We start from the raw sequence: 14852 nt of genomic DNA on the forward strand, positions 1-14852 counted from the left end.
TAATTCACTTCTTAAGCTACAAGTGGTACAATTAATGTAAGGCCTCTCCAGCTACAGTGGCAATTATAGACCATAAAACGCTCAACAAAAGCAAAGCTGCAAACGGCTGTTGCTGGGTTAGCAGAGCTGTGACGCAGCGTGGATATGGATTTTTTTTTTCCGAGGCATTGTGCATTCATTCTTTCCATCCAGGTGTACATGTGAGATAACGACCCTGATTTATCTGTACAGTCTCTGCATAGCAGCGCGTCTCAAACTGCGGCATACAAAAGGTGCCATTGTGTCTGTAGCTTGTTGTGACCAGTGTGAAGGAAACGGCCCCGTAATGCAGGCACTGCAGAGGCTGGAGTTGCTATGGGAACCTACCATGGAGATTGGGGGTGGGGGCTGAGGTGGAGGAGAGGGCAGGGCGGGGGGTGCGTGGTGGCTTGGCTCGGCAAGCTTCACAGGAAATGCATCAGCAGTCTGGAAGAGAGCACAGAGAGGTCGGATTAGGAGAAAGCCAGACACAGTTATTGTTAAACAATGGAATGACTGGATTTGACTGAAAACACACACACACACACACACTCACACACACACACGAATGGATGTATAAAAAAAATTGTTGTAACACTTCAAATAATTTCAGTGTAACCATGAACATGACATTAATCAATCCATTCTATAGTTCCAACATTGCTAGCAAATGTATATGAAAATTTCATGTCACAGTGGGCCGCCATGAACAGGAGCATGATCCTCGCTGTGCAGCGAGCAGGCATGAGTGACATTCCATTAAAACAGGCCAGGCACTGACAGCATACAGTGACTAGGTTCTCTCGGCTCAAAAAGCGACAGAGACAGATAGACAAACACACTCGTGGGCCTCTCTGTCAACGGCCAAAGAGCATTCAAATCCCGCATCCTCAATTATATGCTAATGTGTCATTTGCCTTGTGTTACATTATTCTTGGCTGATGGAATTTTTCAGCCGCAGCCAAGGCGTGCCTCGAAACTCAATTCCTCAGCGAGGAGGCTGGTGGGGGTGGCAGGGAGTGGGGGTTGACTGTAATAGATGGAAACATGCAGGAGCACATTTGGTAGAAAGAAGAAGTGCTGTAATTTATTAGTTAGGGGAAAAAAACATTGGAAAATTGCGTTGAGTCACAGAGATACAAGGCATGGGATTGGAGTCTTGGCTTGATTTCATCAGCACCCTGCTTCTATTAGATTAGCACGTCCTAAAGCCCAGCAATGGAAATGACATTGGTCTGCTTTAGGCGAGCAACTTGCTGATCAACATGCCATTGAAGATACTAATGGGAAAGGCAGACTGCTTTTCTCTGGCTGTGTGTTGTTAACCAGATATAGGGACAAAGTAACTGACCAAGTCTGATCAATAATGACTGATCTTTCAAATTACAATGTTAAGTTAGAAATACGACACAATCACCTGGACTTAATCAATGTACAGACGAGTAAAAGCAGAAAAAGAGTAAGCCGTGTACATTTTGAAATTTCCACGAATTTTCCAATCTACAATATATGGACAAAAGTTTCGGGACACCTGACTTTCCCAGCCACTTTCCCGAACTGTTATTGCAAAGCTGAATGCACACAATTGCGTCTTTGTATGCAGTAGAATGAAACTCCATGAACATATGCTTAGCATGGGTTGGAGTGGAAGATCTCCTGCTATATGACCTCAACACTACTGAACACCTTTGGGAAGAACTGGAAAGCTAAGTGCACCCCAGGCCTCCTCACCTGACCTACATCAATAGCTGACTTTACTAACACACTTGTGACTGAATGAGCACAAATCTCCACAAGCACACTCCAAAATCTAGTGGAACATCTTCCCAGAAGAGTGGAGGAAATTATAAGAGCAAATTTGGACTAAATGTGGAATGCGATGCTCAAAAAGCACATACCATACTTATGACCAAGTGTCCGCAAACATTTGCCAATGTAGTGTATGGTTTCTCTAATGCTATTCACTAATCACGCTTACCTGGATTAAGTTTCGCATCTCGTCTTTGAGTCTGCTCAGGTCCTGTAGCATTGCGTTGGCCTTCTGTACAGCGGAACTGGAGCTGTTTGGCAGCGCATGGCTTGAAGTAGACGCTCCCTTCAGGCTTTCTTGGCTCTCGTTTGTGCTCAGAAGCTTGGTCACTGCACTCTCTGGCCTCTTTGCTTCAACCCTTCCAGTGGGAAAAAAGATGGATGTTTCTCCTGGGTTCTTTCTAAAAGAAGAAAGAGTTGAGTCATACCTGTCTGCAGCACATATAAGACCAGGCTTATGCAATACCACAGGTTCTGGCAATATCTTCGAGACAATGTGCTAAAGCTCCTATTCTGATTTATTTATTTCTTTATTTCTTTATATACTTTATAAGTTTTGAAGGTAAACACAGAACACTGGGAGCGATAGGATGAGGGGATTATGGGAACTAATCAATCTCACTTCTGAAAAGCACTGAAGCAGCAAAAAAAAAAAAGAAAATGGATAATGAGGAGTCCAGAGTGGTCTGGCTCATAGATGGGAGTGTTGTTGGGAAGTGGTACGAATATGAAGGTCAGCTAAAGAACAACAGGGCCTTGTAGCAGTAAGGATGACCAATCTACACCCTCAAACAGTGCTAAGGGACTTCAGCTACAGTTGCCCTCTGTATGCACTTTCTCTAACGTCTGTTTGAATAGCTCATTGTTTACTGTACATTTTGCATGAGCGGTGTAAGGCGTAAAACTAAAGTCAGCCACTATTGAAGCTGAAATATGTATTTATTCTGGCTTTGGGAGCACAATCTAATGAGAAAGCTCAGAGGCCCTGAATGAGGGGGTTCACTCACCAGGTTCTAGTCAGGAGCCATCAGTCTGAACTGTTTTTTTAGTGTAGTGTTGCCGGTTCATCGAACATTACTGTGAACTCTGTGTCTGAAACACTGCTGTGCTTGTCTACCATTCAGGCAATTAACCACACAGAGACACGTTCCGTTTGCCGATATTTAAACCCATTTAAAAAGATACAAAGACACCTTCGAGGAAAATGGCAAATGCATTGCCTGACAGGAAAAAGGTGAAAAAGCCACCGTTTAGAAACGATTTCCAAATGTGTCACTCACAAGCCAAAAGTGGTTATTGCTGTGAAACAGGCAGGGTGAAATAGCTATCTGTAACACTCATGATGCTGAAGGTTATGATGCCTAAAGCTATCAAATGTAATACTGTTTAATGCATCTTTGTTGCTCCGCACAGGCCTTAGGATTGGCCCAGACCTCTAAAATATAATGTGATTATGTCCTTGACTTAAAAGTCTAAACAAAGGATGTCAATCATGTCGGAATAAACATAAAGAGAAACTAAAGTTCTCTCTGTTTTGAGAGAGAACCAGTTATGGGAGCTGACAAGTAAAACATGGCCGGAGTCACGATTTGCCTGGTCGCCTTGACTTTCAGATTATGTGAAGTGGAAGTAGAACAAATGTGGATCTGAAACTAAGTGAGACATGCAATGAAAAATGGGCATAGGGGGTGATGCAGAGTGGGTTCCCTAGAGCTGTACATCCAATGCTGAAGGTCAAAACAAAGTTGAACAGCGCACCTAGCCTCAGGCTTTTAACCCGCACTTACTACAGAGCCCTAAGATACACCACTCACCCGCTCAGCTGCTTTGAATGCTTCACTACACTTTCAACTAGGCTACTTTCTCACAGACACACAAACACACGCTCTCTTATGCACTCACACTATGTCTATTCATCCCTCTCTAGCCTACTGCACACAGAGCCTCACATTGATTCGGAGCTCAAAGAGCAGCCAGAACAATCTCGGTGAGATCTAGCAAAAAAAAAAAAAGCTGAAGGTGGACAGGAGATGAATAATCCTGTTCGTTATAATATGAGCAAGAGCGGAACATTTTCAAAGCCTTGAAGGACTGAATCAAATTTCTGTGGTTTGTCTTCCTGCATGCCTTTGACAAGACATGTGTCTTTTTTTTTTGTGCCCTAAACCTCACATACAAAAAAAAAATAATTTTATCACACTGGAAAATAAATTACAGTCCTAATGTCTGCAGAGGGTGAATAGTTTAGTGCAACGAACTATATAGCACTTAAATTCTCTCAAGGTGAAGAGTGTGTGATGTAGAAAACCCTGAATTAACACGAGGCCACGTTGTGTTTGATCTGTGTCTAGGCAGCGAGGCAGCAATGAAGCTTTGTGTATTAGGAAATAGTCTCATCAGAGCTCTATTGTGTCTTCAGGTTTCCTCTCCTGACTTGAAGTGCAGAGACAAAGCAGATCTTTTTTTTTTTTGCCTTTCAGTAGCTCTACGATAAATAAACATGAAGTCCAGAGGGGCGTTTCCGTGACGCGGTGGACACCCTGATGTATTCCACGCTGCGCGCAGCCTTCAATCAGCTTTGAGATGCCACAAAAAAATGAGCTAATCCATTTGAAGAGGGGGAGCAATAGAAGAGAGGCCAGGAATTTTGATTTCACCCGAAACTGATTAGGGTGTAGATGCAGACAGACAGGAGAGCAAAATTGCCCTGCAGACGTCGCTCTACGCGAGTGTCTTCTTCGACAGAAAAAGAGACGAAAAGCATTCAGAAAACTTGTCCGTCTCTCACGGATGGGTCGTCGTTAATGAGTTTCTGCACTCATGCTGGCAAGACAATGTTCAGGGTCAGTGGAAACTATGCCAAGCGCAGGTGTCCTTTTTAAGAGCCTTCAGACTTTTATAGCCATTCCAGTTGAGCTGCTTACGTGCCTGACCATGACTTGCATGATTCTACTTAATGGCTATAAGTGAGAATCGCCCTCAACTCACATTTCACTATCGATTTTCCGCAGCAAAATGCTAAACCTTATCAGTGTGGCACACCTTCTCAGTCATCCCTCAAGATAAGAATCTGAATCCCACCTAACATTCAAACTCTCTCCAGAGAGGACACACAAGGACATGGCAAATTGACTTCCACAAGATTTGGCGCTCCTCCTACCACAGGAGGGACATCACTCTAGAGCTTGTATCGAAAACAAAGCAGGAGAAATTACAGGGAAAAAAAGAACAAATAATGTATTTTCCTATGTAACAATTCTCAATGCCCCCTTTTATATGTCACAAAAGAGAATTGTATTGACTGTTCCTCAGTGAAATAGTCAAGCGTGCTTGAAGTAAAGGAAGGGCCGGCCATCCCATCGCACTCCCCCCTGCACCGAAGAAGAAAAGACTCCAGTCAACATGGTGGAGGTTCAAAGCAGTGTGTGTGTGTGTGTGTGTGTGTGTGTGTGTGTGTGTGCGCGCGCATGGTCAGAGATGCTGCCAGTCTAGATTTCATTCATAAGGCAGGGAGTAAATGTCAATGCAGGTAAGTCATTGATGTACATGGTACCCCCACCACACACAGGGGGAGACAGCAGGTAGAAGAAAAAAAACAAAACAGCATGACCTCTGTCTGCTGGCTTAAATCGAAAAGAGGACGGCATACTGTTGTACTGGAGAAAAAAAAAAGGATAATTCTTGAGAGAGTGGTGCATTAAAAAATAACTCTGTCGAGTCTGGTGCTAGATGTTCCGGTACAGATCTAAAACACTAAGGACAATTTTACAACAGGGGGTCAGTTAGCGATTATTCATAGAGCAGTTGGCAGGGGTCTGTCTAGAGAAGTTATGTGGTAAAAGAGACTAAATAAAGCAGACAGGTGACAAATATTGCTTTTATATCAAAGTTAATACAAAACAGAACATAACTTTTTGGGAATAGTACAGAAATACATAAATACACAACTAAAATATAAGTGATATGACTACAAAACGAGATGTCACGTCATTTTGTAGTCATGTGGCTTTTGCGTTTGACATTTGAACTTTAATCTAATAAATGAAGAACAAGAACACTAAGACCATTCATGAATTTCATATCAATATTAATGAGCCTGCAATGTAATGCAGCTAAAATAGAAAAAGTCCCAGACTGTGCATTTATATCGCATAAACAAAAGGTCCCCCATCCACCAGTTCATGACCCAGTATCAGTCCAGGAAAGAGTTGCTTCCAGGTCACAAGTATGTTCTTGGGAAATGACATATATAAAGACACTATTATCTAATGTTTTGCTCTATGTATTTTTTATATATTTCTATTTATATATGATTTATGAGACTGCAAAGCAAGTCCAGAGCTCCTACTGACTGAGTGTTATAGTAGGCTAGTAGGTTTTGTACATATACATATATACATATATTACACACATATACATATATATATATATATATATATATATACACACATATACATATACATATATATATATATATATATATATATATATATATATATATATATATATATATATATATATATATATATATACATACACACATATACATATATATATATATATATATACACACACACACATATACATACATATACATATACATATATATATTTTTTTTAGGCATGTGCATCTTTATGCATAATCAATACGATACATTAAAGACACATATGAAGCAGCTACCGATGTGATACAATTTAGCCCAATTACGATGCAGTGCGATCTGTTTCTATTTGATTCCACACAATGTAGTTCAATGCAAAACAATGAAATGGAAGAAATATTAAGCTAGGCAATTCAATATGGTACAGATACTTGCTTTATTTCTTTGGGTCAGACCAACAGTGAATCATTTACTAAAGTTTATAAATTTAAATAAATGCCTTCTGACGTCTAACGCATGGCCCTTTCACAAACAGCCATGTTAATCTGTATTCTATGTGACTCTCAGGACACGCCTCGGTCTCCGTAGGTCACTTTCTAAATGATCAAAGTATAGAAATCTACTAAACTATACATCTACTATTAATTATAAACAAATAAATCAGTTTTTACAGATGCAAATATGTGTAAAAAAAAAAAAAAAAAACATACCTTTTCAATGGCATTCAAATCTTGGCTATTCATCCAGACTCACGACACATGATAATATAAATTACGTTGCGTACTGTATGCTCAATAATATGCCACTCGACATTCAGATAATGGGGAGGTATAAATACTGACATGCTAAACCTGTCCCAGAGATAATCTGCACTCATTTTGTTTGTTGTCTTTTACTCTTTTTTTCTGACACACAGAGACTAGCTGTGTTTTGCCACCATTAACAGCAGACCACTCCAGTCTCATGATCATGAAGCCCTAGGATGAGCACTGGAGCATGCAACTGAGTCATGGAATATGTGGCAGAAAAAAAACAACAACAACAACAAAAAAATCAATTTGCAAGTAATATTTTGCTATTAAGTTAAACATTAAAGTAATCAGCACTTGATTAGTGGCCATCATTAATTTAACGCATGTCATGCATATTTAATTGTCTGCTTAATAAAAACACACTCGATCAAAAAAACAATGGCCCGAAGGGAATTAAACGAATGCCTGTGTAACTGTCATATACATCACGTGGCTGTTTGTGTTTAGGCAGGAAGAACCATCATCTATCAAGTCGGCCAGTAAGTGCACAGCTGCTAGCTGACCCTCTCCGTCATCTAAATGCCATCTCTCTTAAAACATACACATAATTTTCAGCATTAGCAGCTCTCAAACAGCCTGTTTGGGCCGCATATTGCCTCAGCATCCAGTGGTAAAGCTGACCACCTTGTAAATGGTGTCAGAAAAAAGGAGGAATAAACGTCCCTCACATTAATTTATCTCCGCTCACTTCATCCGTCACACCTTTCCCATGTACACACAACTTCATCACTGGTAATTATACTATGAGTCTGATTGCACTCATTTCTTTCTGGCTATGGTTCAAAATTATATTATCAACTGGGTGTTAAATGACAGCATTATCATTACTAAATGTATTTCTGTACTGATACAGGATTTCAGGAAAATGGTTTAAACCAAGCAAGTGCAAGGTACAGAAGAACGGGGAGGAGATGAGGAAAAGTAAAGCCAATGTTTTTAAAAACACTAAACCTCAAGCTTGGCTAAAATTCAATATCTCAAATGGATATTCATTCTTTTTTCCTCACCCATAGAGAGAGAGGAAAGCTAAAAACGAATCCTGGAAATGTAATATATGGCCAATTTTACAGGACAGAACAGGTGTGGGGCCTGAAGGAGAGCAGCCTGCTACAACGGTGGCAGAGTTATGAACTTTATAGTCCGATCGCTCAATTCACAAGCCCTTAAAGGAATCTCCCACTCTTCTCAAATCAAATCTCTGCCTACTTCAACCGTTGCCTCTACTTGTATACCTTATTTTCAGTGCAGTTCTCAGTATCCTTGATGACATTTTTTCTTTAAAAACTAATAGATTCTGTAAAAGAGGGCATCTTCCTGGGTCATATTCCATCTCCCTGCCTGCTCTCAGTTAATAACACTGAGATCTCTGATGTCCGTAAATGTTAATGGTGAATTTTCTATGTATACCACAAGGCATTTCTTAGGACCATTTTATATACACATATACACACACACATATATATATATATATATATATATATATTATATATATATATATATATATATATATATATACACATACACACACACACACACACACAGTGAGGAAAATAAGTATTTGAACACCCTGCTATTTTGCAAGTTCTCCCACTTACAAATCATGGAGGGGTCTGAAATTGTCATCGTAGGTGCATGTCCACTGTGAGAGACATAATCTAAAAAAATTAATCCAGAAATCACAATGTATGATTTTTTAACTATTTATTTTAATGATACAGCTGCAAATAAGTATTTGAACACCTGAGAAAGTCAATGTTAATATTTGGTACAGTAGCATTTGTTTGCAATTACAGAGGTCAAACGTTTCCTGTAGTTTTTCACCAGGTTTGCACACACTGCAGGAGGGATTTTGGCCCACTCCTCCACACAGATCTTCTCTAGATCAGTCAGGTTTCTGGCCTGTCGCTGAGAAACACTGAGTTTGAGCTCCCTCCAAAGATTCTCTATTGGGTTTAGGTCTGGAGACTGGCTAGGCCACACCAGAACCTTGATATGCTTCTTACAGAGCCACTCCTTGGTTATCCTGGCTGTGTGCTTCTGGTCATTGTCATGTTGGAAGACCCAGCCTCGACCCATCTTCAATGCTCTAACTGAGGGAAGGAGGTTGTTCCCCAAAATCTCGCAATACATGGCCCCGGTCATCCTCTCCTTAATACAGTGCAGTCGCCCAGTCCCATGTGCAGAAAAACACCCCAAAGCATGATGCTACCACCCCCATGCTTCACAGTAGGGATGGTGTTCTTGGGATGGTACTCATCATTCTTCTTCCTCCAAACACGTTTAGTAGAATTATGACCCAAAAGTTCTATTTTGGTCTCATCTGACCACATGACTTTCTCCCATGACTCCTCTGGATTATCCAAATGGTCATTGGCAAACTTAAGACGTACCTGGACATGTGCTGGTTTAAGCAGGGGAACCTTCCGTGCCATGCATGATTTCAAACCATGACGTCCTAGTGTATTACCAACAGTAACCTTGGAAACGGTGGTCCCAGCTCTTTTCAGGTCATTGACCAGCTCCTCCCGTGTAGTTCTGGGCTGATTTCTCACCTTCCTTAGGATCATTGAGACCCCACGAGGTGAGATCTTGCATAGAGCCCCAGTCCGAGGGAGATTGACAGTCATGTTTAGCTTCTTCCATTTTCTAATGATTGCTCCAACAGTGGACCTTTTTTCACCAAGCTGCTTGGCAATTTCCCCGTAGCCCTTTCCAGCCTTGTGGAGGTGTACAATTTTGTCTCTAGTGTCTTTGGACAGCTCTTTGGTCTTGGCCATGTTAGTAGTGGGATTCTTACTGATTGTATGGGGTGGACAGGTGTCTTTATGCAGCTAACGACCTCAAACAGGTGCATCTAATTTAGGATAATAAATGTAGTGGAGGTGGACATTTTAAAGGCAGACTAACAGACTTTGGGGGTCAGAATTCTAGCTGATAGACAGGTGTTCAAATACTTATTAGCAGCTGTATCATACAAATAAATAGTTTAAAAATCATATATTGTGATTTCTGGATTTTTTTTTTTAGATTATGTCTCTCACAGTGGACATGCACCTACGATGACAATTTCAGACCCCTCCATAATTTCTAAGTGGGAGAACTTGCGAAATAGCAGGGTGTTCAAATACTTATTTTCCTCACTGTATCTGTATATATATATATATATATATATATATATATATATATATATATATATATATATATATATATATATATATATATATATATATAAAATGGTCCTAAGAAGATTTGTAGACAGACAGACAGACAGATAGATAGATAGATGTCAGAAGACACATCCTGTGGTTGTGAAATAGACAGGTAGAGGCTCAGCGTTATGTGCCCAAAGAATGAAGTCAGCTGACTACCTGAATATCCTGAATGACCAGGTTATTCTATGAATTAATTTTTTCTTTCCTGATGGCACGGGCATATTCCAAGATGACAATGCCAGGATTCAACAGAGATAAAACTGTGAAAAAGAGGTTCAGGGAGCATGAGACATAATTTTCACACTTGGATTGGCCACCACAGAGTCCAGACCTTTACCTCATTAAAAATCTTTGGGCTGTGCTGGAGAAGACTTTGCACAGCGGTCCGACTCTTCCATCATCAATACAAGATCTTGATGAAGAATCACTATAACTCTAGACTGGAATAAATGTTGTGGCAATGCAGAAGCTTATCGCAACAATGCCACGGCGAATGCTTGATGTAATTAAGGTTAAAGGCGGTCCAAAGAAATATTAGAGTGCATGACTTTTTTTCTTTGGATGGGCAGTGTGTGTGTGTATGTGTGTGTATGTATGTATGTATGTATGTATGTGTGTGTGTGTGTGTGTGTATATATGTATGTATGTATGTGTGTGTATGTATATATATATATATATATATATATATATATATATATATATATATATATATATATATATATATATATATATATATATATATATATATTAGGGATGCACCGAAATGAAAATTCTTGGCCGAAACCGAAAACCGAAAAAGAGGAAAGCAAGGCCGAAAACCGAAAAACCGAAAGAAATTATGCCAATTATTATTACCATTGCATTTATGGCTATGACTGTGTACTAACCTTACTAAAATCAAGGCATTTCAATTGCATAAATTAATATTAAAGTTTCAAAGAATAAATCAATTACAAATTATGAAAATATTTATTTATAGCACATTGCAACAATGCACAGGATAAAATTAATTAAAATTCAAACTTAAATGTGTAACTTAAATGCACTCATGTGTACATTAAATAATAATGTACAGACCCTCTGGCCAGCTGAAAGGTTGTACAATTAAATATGTTCTTTCATAAAACAAAATGCATTCAGAACAAGTGCAACTGCTTGAAGATACAATACAAAAATATCATTGCGAAACTTCCTGCCTTTTCAAAAACGTCCACCACAGACGCAGTGCGCGTGCTCGGAGGGGTTTTGCTTTTCTGTGCGTTTGCGTTTCTCTCATATTCAACATAGCGATCGGGATGTTTGGATTTCAAATTAAACCCGAAGTGGAGAAAGTTTTTGCAGACGCACCCCCTTTTGAAATTTCGGCATTACATGTATTGCAAATCGCTATCCGTGGGTCTTTCTCAGATATACTGAAATACGTCCACACCGCAGACATGTTGTTTTAGACAAGCACGTGCAGGCAGCGGTTTCTGTTTGCGTCATCACAACAAACTGTTTCGGCCGTGTTTTTCCGGTGATCAAAGTCTTTTCGGCCGAAAATTTTCGGTGGCCGAATATTCGGTGCATCCCTAATATCTATATATATATCTATATATATCTATATATATATATCTATATATATATATCTATATATATATCTATATATATATATATCTATATATATATCTATATATATATATATATATATATATATATATATATATATATATATATGTAGATAGATAGATAGATAGATAGATAGATAGATAGATAGATAGATAGATAGATAGATAGATAGATAGATAGATAGATAGATAGATAGATAGATAGATAGATAGATAGATAGATAGATAGATAGTTCAGAATAGTAAATAACTTCCTCCTACTGAATTCTAAGTGGGAATATCAGAAATGAAGCTTTCCCTATTAAACCCAATCGACATTTCAGTTACATCATGCGAATCAATGAAAAGCCGTGACGTGACTTTTGACCAGATTGACTCCTAGTCACACAATAATGTCTGCCAATCGAAATTTCACAAGGAATATGAAATAAGCAACGACTCGTCATAGATTTTATTTCGGTAACATAACATTAACAAGAAAAGTGACGGGTTTACACACTAGACTAATGCTGTAAGCAAGGATCTAGTGTATATTTTGAGGGGTTATAAACCCTCAAAGCCATTTGGAATTGCCATCCAGAACACTTTCTGAGTGGTTTTAGATGTACTTTTTTTTAAAAACGTGTCACAGCAGGTGCCTCTATCACAGCACAGTGTCACAAAAAAGATAATATAGAACATCAAGTGTTGCCAGGGTTCAGCGAAATTTCCAGTTGACTTTCACTATGGATCAAAATCCAAACAAAAGACCCCATTCTAGTTCAAAATTCAGCTGCTAGAATGTTACACATTTGACTTCTTTTTCACAGACTCTGTGTAAAAAACCAAGGTCACTTTGATGTATCTTACACTAGAACTGATTCTGTACATCAGAGACACACTGTCTGCACTTTGCCTTTGTTTGAAGAAATGGATTAGATTTAATTCAATTCGATTTTGCTATTAAAAAAGATTAATGATGGACACAGAGTATCTCAAAGTTAGGCTGGATTTGATATAAAAAAAATACAGTGACTCCGAAATTATTGTTAACTCTCCTGTTGGCTGCTCCACAGCTGATAAAAATATTCATAGAGCAAGCATGGTGCAGTGTGAGCCCTTCTATCAATGATTCTATTTTTGGCCACTATATGCAATAACTCAATAATATCAAAAGAGGCAGTGAGCATATTTTTTCTATTGAAAAGTGCCTGTCTAAAGTTTGGATACAACTAGTCTTTTATCGTTTTTTGAGCCACATGAATTTTCCTTTTGTTTACATGCATCAAACTATGTAAAAAAAAAGTTGTATGTAAAACACACAAGACACGGACAAGTGAATGACTGGATGAAACAATTCTGGACAGAGGAGACCAAACATGATTTTTCTGCCTCTAACAGAAGAACTTTTGTAAGGCGAAGGAGAACATGAGAGAAGATGTTAGCAGGCAAAATTTACAAAAGGCAGGCAAAGTTTTTTAGCTAAATGTTTGGAGAAACAAACTGTCTGGATGCCGAGATGCTAAAGAAGGATTTTCCAACAGAAGTTTAACATCTGTACATTTATACATTTTTTTGGCCAAAGAAAACGTACAAACAGTTAAATTATTTAGTTTGTTGCACAAAACAATTTTAAGAGGCACTGCATGTAGTTTTTCCTGAATTTTCTTTTTCTTTATTAGCACCTATTGTAGAATAATAAATACAGAAGATGCCACTGCTTTTTCCCACAAAGCCAAAAGCTGCTTCTGCCAGATAAAGGTGCAGATCTCATGGTTTATAGACAGAGAGAGTTTGGTAAACTAGGACATCGACGCCGTCATCGCCCTCTCGTAGACTCGGGTGGGTTTGTTGATTGTGGAGTGGCAGGACGTTGATGTCCTGGTGTGTCATCATGCCTGTGCTGTCTATTACATCTGCCTTTTAGTGTTACTGTCATAGCTACACCTGCTTGTACTGTGATCACCATAGGTATGCTTTTTTTACGGTGTACATTCTCTCCTGTCACAACTAACAATCTGTCAAAAACGTACAGAAACTTCAGGTGCAGGTGTGATTTTGGAGCGAGATCCCAATGCACTGCCTTTCCCCCAGACCTGCCAGATACAACACTGGAGCAAGATCTTGATGCTCTATTCCTACTTCTTTATTTTGGTCATTTACTTTTTTGATATGCCTTCCATGCTGCTGTGAACGATCGCACTGTGACCCCCAAAGACTTGCAATCCTGCAGTCATTATAAACTACTGTGGTGCACCTGAAGCGAAATTCTTTGTATTCTTTGTATGCTGTCTCTTCTCTGGCACATAGCAATTATCAAAATTCCTTTATCTGGTGTTGTCCAGAAAGAGGATGGATCTCCTGTCGAGTCTGGTTATTGGATTTCTGTAAAGCTGCTTTGTGTGTGTTGTTAAAAGTACAAAAAAATAAATAAAAAAACGTTTAACCGAATGTTCGAAATGTGTGATTAACCTAAAAAGAAAAAAATACATAAATCAACACATTTCCCTGAACTAAAAAAATAAACAGAAAATGAAAACTCATTTGCAGTGAGTTTACAAATCTCATTTAACAACAGAAGCAACTTTCCGGTCTTTTCTGAAGAAAACGTTGCTTGTAAGTACAAGGGATGCTACTAATACACTGGGAAGTTCAGAAGCACTGAAAGATCTCGTAGACCATAGAAGACAGCTAAAGAGGTAAAGAAAAACCAATCTGCAAAAACTTGCGATGTCAAGAACACTTTCAAGGAGGTAGACATTTCATTGTCAAAGTCTACATTCAAAAGAGGCCTTCATTAATATATGTACATTCATCATAATTTTAAATATTCAAACCACACAATAACATTCAAGGCTAAATTAGACATTGGTTTAAAACTGCCCAATGCTGATACAAGATTAATTCTGAAGCATATACATTCTTCTCGGGTTCAAGTCAAATGCTGCAAAAGAAGTCTGTGCTTCACTGTTCAGATGCATAATGCACCACAACAGCAAGTAAAGAGCTTCTTAAAGCACAGAAATAGAATGCT

At 38.9% G+C, this 14852-nt stretch overlaps 1 protein-coding gene across 7 annotated transcripts in view; it reads right to left on the reverse strand.

The window, feature by feature from the left end:
* The window catches only part of kiaa0586 (KIAA0586 ortholog), a 100517-nt gene that overhangs the window by 49800 nt on the left and 35865 nt on the right, over positions 1 to 14852 (reverse strand). For all 7 annotated transcript variants that reach the window (XM_083543836.1, XM_083543837.1, XM_083543832.1 and 4 more), the window contains exons 11-12: positions 1997 to 2228; positions 367 to 465 (exon numbers count right to left, since the gene is read on the reverse strand). In XM_083543836.1, the coding sequence (XP_083399962.1) occupies positions 367 to 465; positions 1997 to 2228 (331 nt within the window). The remainder of the gene's footprint in view (positions 1 to 366; positions 466 to 1996; positions 2229 to 14852) is intronic.

The sequence above is a fragment of the Silurus aristotelis genome (assembly GCF_946808225.1).
Source record: "Silurus aristotelis genome assembly, chromosome: 6".
Classification (NCBI taxonomy): domain Eukaryota; kingdom Metazoa; phylum Chordata; class Actinopteri; order Siluriformes; family Siluridae; genus Silurus; species Silurus aristotelis.